Genomic DNA, 14,225 nt, shown 5'->3' with positions numbered 1-14,225 from the left:
TTCTTAGAAAATGTATATACCCTAAATAACATGCCTAGTCTTGTATATTCTTTACTCTACATTTATTAAAATGTTCTTGGTATAACTTATGACCCATTATTTAGTAAATTTTGTGTATTTCAGAAATACCTTAAAGAAAGCACAGATCATTGGAAGCTGTTACGCATTCAGCCATGCCTTTGTATATTTTGCCTATGCAGTGGGGTTTCGATTTGGAGTCTATTTAATTCAAGCTGGACGAATGACCCCAGAGGGCATGTTCATGTAAGTTGTACAAATATATAAACCTTATAAATGAGTCATGTATTTAAATTAACCAGAAAGATGTCTAGTTTATAGGCATTATCATTTAAATCATATATACAGGAAAGGCATGCTGGAAAAATGTTTAATTTTTTGTTATTTAATATCTGTAAATTCAATCTAGCTGGTAAAATACTGATATCTGATATAATACAGGTAATCTATTGAGTTAAATTCCTAAGTGAATTGCTCCCTATTTCAGTTTATTAGAATTTGGGAACACAGGGGTAAAATATTACTTTAGTCATTCATTCCTTCTGGAATTAATGAAGCTTTATAAAACTCTGAAGGTACAGATAGCTTTATCAAACAGGACTTTAAATCACTGAAGCTGAGTTCTTTGCTAAGCAAATGTTCCAGAAGAAACACACATGAGTATTGCCCTTCAGAAAAGTCACATTTGGAATTAATTATGGCATCCCAAGAAAGTTGCCTCTTCCAAAAATATTTGTTGGAGCTTCTATTTTGGAATTCTGTCTATATACATATGAATTTTGGGCTTCTGCCTTCCTTTTCCAACCTTATCCACCACTGTCATTTTTGTGACCTGCACATCAGGCCAACAATTGCCATTTCTGTCCCTGAGAGTACCATCTCTTTGCACTTGGTCTTCTCTCTGCCTAGAACAATCATTCCCCATGTCTTTGCCAAGCTTTCTCACCATCCAGCCTCTGCTCCTAAGTCCGTTCCTCAGAGAGACTTTTGCTGATGGCCGTAAGAAAGTGCCTCTTCATCATCACTCTCCATTTTATTACCTTGTTTTATGTATAATACTTACCACTATTTGAAATTATCGTTTTGGTTCCTTATTTATTGAGTGCATAGGCTGTAAGCTCAGGGAGGGCAGAGCTTAACCTGTTTTGGTCACTAATGTTTCCCTAGAACCAAAAACAAAAGCTTGGCACATAGTAGGAACATAATAAATATGTATTGAATTAATAACTGAATCAAAACTGACAGGGGAGCCCTGGCTGGTGCGGTTCAGTGGATTGAGCGCTGGCCTGCAGACCAAAAGGTTGCTGGTTTGACTTCTAGTCAGGGTACACACGTGGGTTACAGGCCCGGTCCCCAGTTGGGGCCATGTGAGAGGCAACCAATCAATGTTTCTCTCTTATATCAATGTTTCTCTTCCTCTCTTTCTCCTTTCTTTACCCTCTCTCTAAAAATAAGTAAATAAAATATTAAAAATAAAATAAATAAAGGAGGAAATTTGGACTGCATAATTAAGCAATCTAGTCATTCCTGGAAATGTGCTTTGAGAGTCAACTTTTCCACATTACTCTTATTTTTCAAGATTATTCTATTCCCCGCCCCTTACATCCACACATCTAACACCAGGTACTTTGGCAGCAGGGCTGGGTCTGAGTCAAAGGCAACCATTTATATAAAAATAGAATGTTTGTATTTGGGAGTCTACTACATACTGAGATTTGTTTTGATTAAAAGTAAGTAGAGAAAAAAAACTAAGTGAAGAATTTTCTTAAAGAATGATACAATCTCAACATCATGCTGATTAATATCATGCCTACTAGTGAAATCAGGCAGGGTGTTTCTTGAAAAGGGCCTTTCAAGACTGCCAGCCATTCTGTTCATACGACAACGACTATAACAGCAAACCCTGTATTAAGGATTTGTCATGCATTATCTGATTAATCCTCTCACTACCCTGTGAAATGTTATGATTCCCATTTTACAGATGGGGAATATTAAGACACAAGGAGGTTACCCAATTTGCCCAAAATCACTTAATCAGTAAGTGGCAAAGTACAAATCAACTTCATGATTCAATATGGCAGAGGATTTGCTTGGTAGACATTTTTTACTATTATTGTCATTACAATTTACTGTTGTTACTAATTCTGTACCAAAACTTTCATAGAATCTTTCTGTACAATTAATTTTTTAAAAACTTCTTAGTTTTCTAAATATTTGAATATCTAGAGATGGTTTGATTCTCTTAACATAAATGGAAAAAGTGACTTGCTTAATGTTATTTTATGACCCTGAAATATAAGAGAATCAAAGGCCCCAATAAAAGAACTCTTTCTCCTACTAGCATACCAGACTTCCTGAATTCATTTTCATTAAATTCCTTAAAAAGGGTCATTTTCTGGAGAAAGCATTTTACTTGTCAGAACATATGTAGATTATCAACATAAGAGTAATGATTAGTGAATAGTATCACATTGGTATTTCCCAGTGCCCTGAAGAAAGGAAGACACAGGGAACTATCTGAGGTAGAGCAACTCATATCACTTTCCGAGTTTCATTTAACGAGACTACAGACAAAATAAGAATACCCACAGTTTTTATAGTGTGGACAAAACAGAGAGGGTCTCTGGGAAATATGAGTACAGAGCTATGCAAAAATGTGAATAGATGAGATTTGTCTTCAACACCAAAATCTCTAGCCTCTTGGAAACCCAGTGTATTCCCCCAACCACCATGAACATGTCACAGGTGTCCCTTTAGACGCACTAAGTTCCACCTGGCCTGGAAGACTCTGTGCATCCCACAGTCTAGGGTGATAGCTCTCTATCTAATCAGCTAATTGAATGGAAGAGGTTTACAAAGGTACTCCATCCTTCTAAAATGCTCCTTATGTAAAAATAACTTTGTGTCATTCTCTCAATCAATGGTTTCCAAACTCTGTTTCCAGTCAAGGAGCTGGTTAAAACTGCAGATACCCAAAATTCACCCCACAATTCTAACCCAGATATTAGTAGATCTGGTTTAGGACCTGGAATCTACATTTTACCAAATATCACAGATTGTTCTGAGGAACAGAATCTGAGGATCGTACTTTCTTTAAGAAATATAAACATGGGGACAGAATCCCAGGCTACTCTCCATAGTTGTTTAAAACCTTAGGGTTTTCTTTTGGCCACTATTAGAAATCTCCTAGATTTATATAAAAATTGGGGAAGTCATATTTTAGTTTATTGTTAAAAATAAAGATATTTTATTCACCTTGTAAAATGTGCATGTATTTTCATGATTTACAGCTACAGGGATGGGTAAGCAGTCTATCTTTAAGAAATGACAGTGTGCCATAAGAAATGAAAGGGAGAGGCACAGTCCTTAATGTGCTCATAATATTAGTTTATCAGCATGGCTACTATCAGCCTTAACTTTTTTCCTTTAAAAAAAAGGCAACATACATTTCCTTTTTATTATTTACATTATTTTATTATTGTTCAATTAGAGTTGTCTGTATTTTCACCCCACCCCTACCCACTACCCCTTCCAAACCCACCTCCCTCCCTTACTTCCACCCTCCCCCTTGGTTTTGTCCACACATCCTTTATAGTAGTTCCTGAAAACCCTTCTTCCCATGTCCCCTCCCCTCTGGCTGTTGTTGGATTGTTCTTAATTTCAATGACTCTGGTTATATTTTGTTTGCTTTTTTTCTTTTGTTGATTATGTTCCAGTTAAAGGTGAGATCTGCAACATACATTTCTTATACTACAAGCTGTCTCCATCCATCCCTATTATTATAGAAGTTTCTCTGAAATGAGCATTTTTTAAAAGGTGATAACATGTTCACTCTGCTACCTTGCCACCGATGCACAGGCAGGTAGAAAATCTCTTGGTTAGGTTCTCACACACACGTTCAGTAAAACTCGCCCCTTCTGCTTCTACTAGCCCTGGCAACACTTTGATTCACTTCACTCTAAATGTGTAGACTTGGAGAAATAGAAAATAATTTTTTGCCTGATTTTTAGTGCCTGTAGGTTAGTTTCTAGCTGACTTCCCTTTTGCAATATTGTCCAGAAACCGTTATTGCCCAGCAGAAGTTTCTTTAACTCTTCATACCCCCACTTCAGAGTTGTCCTCTCTGTTCCTTCTTCTTGCTACATGTGTTATTAGCAGGGAGCGAAGTGGAGCACACAGCCGAGAAAGAATCCAGGCACGACAGCCTTCAGTACAGTAATAACAAAGCCACAGCCTTGAAAGTGGCCTGAGAAGCAGAGCCAGGTGGCTTCTGTATTGTGGCCTCGTCCTTCAAAAATCCAAGTGCAGTTATTGACCAGAAATCATATGGGACTTTGAAAATTCAATGTGATTACTGACCCAAAGGGCAATATAGGCAGATTTTTCAATAAATATTGGTAGTTGGTTGATAGCTTGAATAGTAAGAGATAGAGAAAAGCCAGCTAGGCTTCCACTACCTTCCTTGCTCTGGTAGGCTGGAAAGCCCTGGAAGAACTGTATGTGTGATCATTGTAATTTGGAAACCAATCTAGTTAGCCAAACCAGGAAAACAAGTCTTCTCCAGCGTTCACTTTGATGGCAGCCACCCGATTTCTGCCCCACTCCTCCCCAGAGATTATCCAGAAGAGAGGCAGACAAGATAAGGAGACTAAATAGAGAGGTCAATGACTGGAGGCATTTAAAGGAGACAAATCAAGGGAGATTTGATATCTAGGGTCCTCTGAAGACTCTAATACAGGAGACAAGTGGTAACAAAGTCCAACGTGCAGAGAGCGATAGTTCAGGCCGATAGTTCAGGCCGGCTTGCTGTTGGAAAGAGTACTGCAAGGGAAAACAATGAACAAGGAGGAGGTTCAAGTGCCAGTCCCACAGTTGCATAGTTATGTGATCCTAGGCTAATCTAGCCTTGATTTCTCTGGGCCAAAGTCTCCTCATTTGTTAAGAAGTGATAAGAGTTCCTGCTGTCCTTATCTCCTAGGTGATCCAATGGTATAATGTATATGAAAACATTTTATAAAACCCAAAGTTCCAAATAAATATAAATTGTGTATATTCTCTTTCCCACTTGTTGAGGAAGGAATTTAGGATGGGAAGAAAGGAGTTTTGGATTATTGTATGGATGTTAGGAGAAGAGAGTATGAGTATGGGAATAACTGTAATGGTCACCTCCATGAGGAAAGATACTCTGCCTTCCAGTCAGAAAAAGGAAACTGAGTGGGGACCTCAGATGTTGCAACTTGATCTGCTGTGCCAATCTGTGCTTATAGAAGTGTGAGATCTTATTTTCCAACGGAAAGCATGCCATGCACTAACTTTCAGTTCTATGAAAGGAATGATAAACATTTGTTAAGCATTATACTGAGCACCTTGTGCTATTAATGTATTTAATTCTCACAATAGCCCTTTAAGGTGCATATGGCTTTGTCATCTCCTGTTTTCTAACAAGGAAATGGATACATGGAGAACATACCCAAAGTCACACAGCTAGTAAATAAGTGGTGGAGTTTGGATGTCGTCCCAGTCATCTGGCTTCAGAGCCCCCGCTCTGAACCCTTAGCCCCCAACCCCCATGTTATCCCTCTTAGAGTAAGTCACCAGAGTGGTACAAACTGGATATGGGAGCAGGGGTAAGGGGAAAAACTAGATCTGAACCAGTAACTATGTAGGATATTCCCATCTGGCAGTCATCTTAAAATAAGGATTATTTATTTCTATGCTTTTTGTGTGTTCTTCTTAGCCAAAAGACCTTTTTTAAAATTCAAATTTTATTTCAGCAGCAACGATGAGCAAGGGGATTTCCCATTGCTTGGACGTGATTGAAAAGACCAGTGTAGTGAGGATGCAGTGACAATGGCCCCATAAACCCATGGAGAACCCAAAAGGCTGGAGAGGAGGAGGCCCAGGACCTGGAAATCCTTCCTGTTCCACATTCTTCTCCCTCAACCCCTACCAACCCAAAGATTTTTGCTGTACATTCAGTATAGAAGTATAAATTCGGTATAAATCCATCTGAGGATACACTGTGGATAAAATTTATTCTTCCACGTATAATTTAAGCTTAAGAAAGTTATGGAAGTTAAGTTTAAGGTTTTTTAATTCCCATTTTATATAGTTATACATCAAGAGTTCAACATGAAAATCATTTCTGAACTGTGTAATGTTTCTTGTAATCTTAGAGGCATGAAGGGGATAGATATATAGGCAATTGTTATAGATTAATACTTTAACAAATGTGTTGTTAGTGACTTTAAAACATTTGTCATTATAGCAAATTGTTCGTCTTTATATATTCCCAAGTAGATGAAATTCCCCAGACAAGCAGTGGCATGGGAAGTTGGCCTGACCATTTCTCTGGAGTAGGCTCTTGGTTCAAACGCTTCCAAGAGTCTGGACCAGATTTGAAGGATGTGGTGTAACTCGGACATGGAGTGACAGCACCGGTCGCCCCGCACTAAACACTTTGAGTAGAAGTGAATTGCAGTTTAGTTTACGCTAATGAATTGGGTGGGACTAGGTTAGGACAGATTCTGTAGCAGGCTAGCCTTGGCCTATCTTTTTCCCACCTGGGGAAAAATATAAAGGAGATGAAATGTCCCTGATTCGACCCATATAATCCTCATGAACATCAACCCCCATCCCACTCACCTTCCGCTCAACACGTACACAATAAAGACAGCATCAGGGCTCTGAACTGGTATTCTGCCTCCTCTGCTGAAACTTTTCTTTTTGATCTGTTGTGCACCTGGTCATTTACCTCTCACAGACCCAAGTTCTAAATGGAAGGCCCCTCTCCCCTTCTTGATAAATTTCCATTTCACGAGGAACCTCACAAAGACATTAGCCTCTGTACGTCTATGCCTAGTGCTTTAACTGGCTTATAATGGTAGAAATTTGGGACAGGTAGATATTTTCAGACCTCTCAAATCAGAAGAGGAAGGTATTTTCTCAACTGTTCTGAGAAGCCTTTATTCCGGTGGAAACTAGAATCCAAGTCACCTGACTCATAATCCAATTATCTTCCCATCTCACCTGCTGGCTCTTGGATTAAACTGAGGCTGAAATCCGATGCAGTTTGATCTTTTTCTTTGCATTGTAAAAAAGGAAAACCCCTGATGTGTTACCTAAACTCAATAACCACTTCCACAATATTTAAAATTGGGTGTTAAATATGTTGCATGGCATTATGAGCTTTAAACAATCTCTGTATTAATACTAAAAATGCCTTGACATCACAGAACTAGTGGCTACAATAATTTTAGCATCCAGCATCTTAGCAGACTGGGTGTTTTTATATTTTATACTGTGTTTAACCTTTGTGAAAACAAGGGTCAGGACCTAAGGTCTGGGTCACTGAGGAGACTGCATCAACATCCACCCCTTGGTAGGTGCCATCTCCAGAGAAATTGATAAGGAGCCCACACCCGTTAACCTTGCTGTGATCCAGCACAGCACAGCATACAAGCAACTGGGTTCTGTGATGTCCTTCTACTGTCTGATGTTTAAATGTTGCCAGTGAAATTTATCCAGTCTTAGCTGAAATATATGTTTAGTTCCACTACTAAGATGCATTATTTTTCATTCCAGTAAAATGTTTTCATGTCTAAAATGTGGTATGCCACATTTCCGTGAATATTTTATATGCTTCCAAGCATCATTTGCATACTTACCATTTTATAATTAACATGTTTTGAAACTGAGATCATAATCTATAGCAAACCTAAAAGATCAAAGTTCCTCTTCATGTCTTGCTAAGGTACATTTTAGTCAGGTTTTCCTTTGAGGAGCTTAACAGTCTCCATGCTTTGCTGTCTTTAAATCATGTGGCATTAATTATCTGTTCTAACTACATGATAGTATATGCAAAAACAAGGGGGAGAACATTCATATCGAATGTGTACATTCAGATCTCACTTCCAGAGTGGCAGAAGAACTCATTCTTCCTAATGGCAGTTGAGTTCTCTCTCAAATCGCCAAGCAAGTGAGCCTTATATCAAGGTGGCTAAGAAATTTTACATTCACTAGTTAGGACCTTTGACCTGTGTCTCTAACTGGAAGAGAAACTTTTAAGATCACCTGAGCTTCAAAGGTTATTGTGGTGTACAGAGCAAGAGATGATCACCGTGTGGTAGAAAATTACAAAAGAGGTACCATTGCTGGACCTTTAGCATTGTTGGTGTTATCTGGCTCAAAAGATTATATTCCTGTGCCTGCTTTTTCCTTTACTTTTAGAACTCCATTGTTTGACATGGGACTAATTCAGATCCCAATGCTCTGTCTTCCAACAGAGTTTTCACTGCAGTGGCATATGGAGCTATGGCCATTGGAGAAACACTTGCTTTGGCACCTGAATATTCGAGAGCCAAATCTGGGGCTGCACATCTATTTGCTCTGTTGGAAAAGAAACCAACTATAGACAGCTATAGTCAAGAAGGGAAAAAGCCAGTAAGTACATCTGTGATTTTAAGTGTCCACTTATTGTTAATTGTCCATATGAATAGTTAGTCTGCAGATTGGACCGTGTCTATGTAGTGAATCTGAAGGAAACCAGGGCTTTTAAGCAATTTTGTGATGCCCAGTAGTGACGACAACAAGAAGTACAGATATAAAAATGTAAACGAAAGTAACAGAAGCCAATGTGGAATCGGCAGCTCTATGGAATATGATGTTTCAAATTCAAAGAGTATGGAAACATGCAGTTTCCAGAAAGCACTTGGCCAGAGTGCTGTAATGTATCACAGCCTTTCGAAGGCATCCTTCCAAATGCTGCCAACTTTCTTTTACAGGACACCTGTGAAGGGAATATAGAGTTTCGAGAAGTCTCTTTCTTCTATCCGTGTCGTCCAGACGTCCTCATCCTTCGTGGCTTATCCCTCAGTATTGAGAAAGGGAAGACAGTAGCATTTGTTGGGAGCAGTGGCTGTGGGAAAAGCACTTCTATCCAACTCCTTCAGAGATTTTATGACCCCATGAAAGGACAAATAGTAAGACCTAATTTAAATACAATTTATCTGTGGATTAGTGATGCTATTCTTAAACAGCCTCTTGGGTTTAAGCATTCTCACTGGTTTAGGCAGAGCAAAACAGTACAGTAGTTAAGAGAAAGAAAAAATCTGTTTGCTAAGAGGACAAGCAAACTAGTAACAAAAATGATGGATAGGACTTTGAGGCTGAGTATAAAGACCCAAAGGTTCTTCAACTATTATGGTGGTAGGAATTCTGATATTATAAGCCATAGAATTCTTTTAAAATACAGGTCTAATGTTTAGAAGAATGGTCTAATATCCATATCCAGGCTCTTTTTTTGTTCTGGTTTAAGACAGACAGAATACTTTTCCTTTGCCTCCAGGTTAAGGTGCTCTGCTATCCCCCTGGCCATCTTCAACACGCCCAGCCCCAGTTCCCAGAACCTTATGTGTGATTGGGGCTTATCTGAATCAGCTCCAGTAAATCCTGCTTCCTGATCTCAAAAAAAAAAAAAAAAAAAAAAAATGCAACCTCTCCCTCCTTTGAACTCCAAAGACTGTTTTTCTCACCTGACAGTTTTCTTACTCTACGCTATTTTCAGGTTTTCATTTATCCTTTCCCCTCAACCACCACTACATTACACACAACACAAATACCACCTCCCATTCTGCCTCTTCCTCCTCATACACACAAAAAAACGTAAGCCCCTAAAAGTCAAAGATTTTTATTGGTCCTTATTAGTTGTCATTCTCCTGCAATTTGCTACCTTTTCCCCATCACAGATTCTCAGTGACAACTGATGAAATGCAACAGTCCTATTACAGTGGAGGTTGGTCATTTTCCATATGAACTTAGAACAGAGCAGCAGGCTTTATTCTCAACTCTGAGCAGGTGGCTAGAATATGTGGCCATTCCTAGAAATGACAAGTAAGTTTGGGAGTTGGCATTTGAGTCATTTCTCACTGTTGGCTTGTATGTGACATATGATTTATGAGCCTCCCTTGGGTAACATTATACTACTAAATAGCTTGAATGCCTAACCTTCTTGTTATGATTTGTATATGTTTGAATACAATAAACTGTAATATGACACAGTGTTGGGTCTGCACACACCGTTCTCCATTCTGGTTTTGGCAGCTGTTTGATGGTGTGGATGCAAAGGAGCTGAACGTCCAATGGCTCCGCTCCCAAATAGCAATTGTTTCCCAAGAGCCTGTGCTCTTCAACTGCAGCATTGCTGAGAACATCGCCTATGGTGATAATAGCCGTGTGGTGCCATTAGATGAGATAAAGGAAGTAGCAAATGCAGCAAATATCCATTCTTTTATTGAGGGTCTCCCTGAGGTAAGAAAATATCTGAAATCTTGAGCTACAAAGCTACTAAGTTAGCCTTTAGTGGGCCACCTCAGAGGCAGCCAACCCCTGGTTCCAATTTTCAAAAGCTCTTAAAATTTATTTCCTTTCTTCCCCCACATGCACAAATTTTGTATGTTTTGTGGTCAAAATGACATGAGGCTACATGTAGTCATTTTTAATCCTACTTAAAATGAATAATGAAATATTTCCTCACAAATATTCATGTATTGGAATATCAGTCGCTTCTCAGACCTTTCTAGGGATTTTAAATAATATCATGTGTTAAGTATATGTAATATATAGCATATACAATTTATAGTATATTTTCTTTTAAAACAAAATATAGGAAATTCTTACACAGATATAGCCCCCAGATTTCATGAGGGTGAATACCAAGGGGTCAATTTGAAGTGTGCTGAGGGTAATATATGTATGGTATATATCATGGAGATGGCCTGCGGATGTTTGGAAATGTCAGCCTAGGGCATGGGAGACAACTCAAAGCAACACAACCTTGGTCTTGAAGCTCCTCTGAGAAACAGACCATGTGTAGATGCCCCTTAGTCCCCAAAATATCACACACAGTGGCAGCTCAGTCAAGCCACATCATGGTTCCTTGAGTAGGACTTAGACCACTGGAGCCACCCTGCAACTCCTCCCCAGGGCCTGCAGAATTTCCCAGCTGGTTGAGGATTAGACTCTGATTTTCCCTCCAGGACCCAAACAGCTTTTAGCCCCTGTTTCATAGTAAGAAGCTGTTGCCCCTTGAGCATCTCATACAGGGTCTCTCCAGAAAAAGTCCAGCCATTGTTAATATAACGATGTCAGTGTGCATGACATTGGTGTAACCTGGCAGCCGAGAGTGAACTGGAATGCTCATGAACAAGACAACTTCACTGGGTGGTAGATGCCATTGAGGGAGCATGTTTACTGTGTGGCCATGGCATTCAAACTGACTCAGTGAATAGATCAATGAATCTGCATCCAATTTTGTGTTAAGCTTGAACATTCCTCCACGGAAACTATTGGGATGATTCAGAAGGTCGCAGCTATGAGCAGCTGGTGATTGGCAGCTTCATCACGACAATTCATCCACTCATGCATCACATCTCATGCAAAGTTTTTTGGTGAAACATCAAATCAGCCAGGTGACTCAGCCCCCCTAAGCCCCGATTTGGTACCCTTCAACTTCTGGATTTTCTGAAAACTAAAAATCACTTTTGAAAGGGAAGAGATTTCAGACCACTGGTGAGGTTCAGGAAAATATGAGAGGGCAGCTGCTGGTCATTGGAAGAACTGTGTGAGGTTCCAAGGTACCTCCTTTGAAGGGGACTGAGGTGTCATTCATTGTCCTATATACAAAGTTCCTTGTATTTGTATCTTCTTCAGAAAATGTTGCTACTTTTCATTGTACATGGCTGGATAGCTTCTTGACAGACCTCATAAAACAGGTGATTTCTGAACACTCACCATCCCAGTGTTTGCCAGAAAACTGATTTAAATTTTCAGTTTAAACAGAAAAGAATGGAACTCTATGATTCTTCATTAAAAAAATAAAAACCTTCAGTTTAAGTACCTGAAAATGTTTTAAAGTTGCTATTGAGACAGTGTGCATATCTACATTTATAATCTGTTCTGCTTAATGATAGGCAAAAACACTTGAATTTGATTTTCATCTAATTCACTCTTGAGCCTTATATTTTCCTACAGTCCAGAGAAGGTCAAGAAATGCAAAGTGATTTCTAAAATAGTATTGAACCTTCTTCAGGTACGTGGAAAAATCCATGTACAATTTAAGCGAGTCTAGCTGAAAGAGCTACAAGCCCATTATCATTCCCCAATTGTCCCTGTTTAAGATTGGAGCCTCTAATTTAGATGGAAATTTTGCAGTGTATGGAAATGAATGACATAGTTTTATCAGATTGCCCTGCCCTATGATTCTGAAGTTCATAAAATACATGTTAGGAGGAAGGGGCCCAGCCTGCTGGCAGTCCCAATTAAAATCTCAGAGGAGATAGTTGAAGTCTGTTTTCTTTGTAGAGCATTTCACTTCAGAAAAGACACATTCACTGAACTCTAATAATTCAAACACCCATTGTTTTCTATAAACCAAGCAACTGTGTATTTTAAGTTGAAAAATGAACTTTGAATGAAGTACACACATTTGTCATAAGACTGTCATAGGCGCTCTCCATACTCACTTTGCCTGAGTGGCACCTCCTGAAGCAGTCAAATGTAAAAGGAGAGACAATTCATTTCAATTCTCCAAGGTACTAAAACAAAATGAACAGCATATGATCACATGCTGCATCTTCTCTGTGATGCTGCTTCAGGATCCACCTTTAGAAGGTTGCACCCTCGGGCTTACTTTCCAGTGGAACTAGCCCATCCTCCCATTCTAGCCTGGGTACCAAAGGCATGTATTTGTCAGACCACTGGCTACCACTACTAGAAAGTGGTGTGAAACCTTGGAGGGAAGCAGTCAGTGGGACCATCTGGAAAACAAGCAGGAGACTGCTTTCACCAACTAAACCGACCAATCGTGACTTAGCAGACTACAAAGGCTACAGGAGATGAGAAATTTCCTTTTCCCTCTACAGAGGGAAACACTGGAGGGGGTCATTAGTAGGCAGGAGAGCTTTAGAAACACTGTGAAATGCTAAATGGCACTATTAAGATGCCGACTTAACTTATAGCCAGAAAGATACCTACCCGCACACTAAGAACAGCATCCTGGCAACTGGAGGGATTTGCTGATAGGGATTTATCAAGAGCCAAATAAAGGAACCAAAAAGTTCCCATGTGTTTAGATGCTTTAAGTTATTTTGACCTTAAAATAGAAGGTAATGTAACAATGGAAAAAGATTTGTGTTTACTTGGAAATATTTTTTTGCCAGCAATTTTTTTCTTATGCTTTAATTCAAACAATTCCTTTGTAGGAGCACACTGGCAAAGGTCTGCTGCCTGTGATCAGATTAGATATGTAAATGAGATGGTGTTTACTGCTGGTTTAGCATTTATTTACAACAAAGCACAAGAATACACTTCAGTACTTGTTGGGACACAAATTTTTCCAGAGTAGCAAAATCTGAAATATTTAGATGGTTCTCACCCACAGTTGCCATGGTAATTTAAATAACCAAGCCTTGCTCTCTTAATTGCATGTTCCTGTAATAGAAATACAACACACAAGTTGGACTGAAAGGAGCACAGCTTTCTGGAGGCCAAAAACAAAGACTAGCTATTGCAAGGGCTCTTCTCCGAAAACCAAAAATTTTATTGTTGGATGAAGCCACTTCAGCCCTTGACAATGAGAATGAAAAGGTAACATCCTCTTTTTCACCTCAGAATATCAAATATGAGAGTGAAGTATCATGGAAGAAATAAAGTCAGTTTAAAGGAAAAAACGGCCTGGAGAGAATTGTACTCATAGGGTCATCGGTTCTAATTAAGGAATAGATAGGCCTGTAAAATAAGGTTAGGGGCTGATGGGCAGGTGGGAGAGAGCTGGGACCCAGGGCATCTCATGTTCTAGAAAGGTTTCCTCTCTTGAATTCGTCTCATTATTTAAAAAGGGGCCTGATGTCTATCCACTCAAGGAAAAAGCACAAGAAATTTAACTTTTCTATTTTGTTATTAGTCCTGTTAAGCCAAACAAATTAAGAAGGCAGTCTACCAACCTGCCTGTGTAACAGAGTGATCTGCAGGGCATTGTCGGAGCCTGCTGGTTACCCCACCTCCTACAGAGGATTAGCTCCGTTTGAGAAGGAAGCAAGGCAGCAGACAGCCCTGCCGCGGGAGACCCACACTGTGAACGCCTTCAGATGTTTGGTTTTGCTGTGCCTCTTGTCCCCCAGGAGTTTCATACCCCTAATAGGCACTTATTT

The 14,225-nt window shown here is 39.4% G+C and overlaps 1 protein-coding gene across 1 annotated transcript in view; it reads left to right on the top strand.

Annotated features, from left to right (window-relative positions):
* ABCB5 (ATP binding cassette subfamily B member 5) overlaps positions 1-14,225 on the top strand; it is a 90,719-nt gene that overhangs the window by 73,281 nt on the left and 3,213 nt on the right. Inside the window, exons 22-26 of the mRNA XM_028525197.2 lie at positions 124-264; positions 8,304-8,460; positions 8,802-8,999; positions 10,120-10,326; positions 13,516-13,662. Of these exons, the coding sequence (XP_028380998.1) occupies positions 124-264; positions 8,304-8,460; positions 8,802-8,999; positions 10,120-10,326; positions 13,516-13,662 (850 nt within the window). The remainder of the gene's footprint in view (positions 1-123; positions 265-8,303; positions 8,461-8,801; positions 9,000-10,119; positions 10,327-13,515; positions 13,663-14,225) is intronic.

The sequence above is a fragment of the Phyllostomus discolor genome, chromosome 10 (assembly GCF_004126475.2).
Source record: "Phyllostomus discolor isolate MPI-MPIP mPhyDis1 chromosome 10, mPhyDis1.pri.v3, whole genome shotgun sequence".
NCBI lineage: Eukaryota > Metazoa > Chordata > Mammalia > Chiroptera > Phyllostomidae > Phyllostomus > Phyllostomus discolor.
This window is presented reverse-complemented; position numbering and strand designations above follow the sequence as displayed.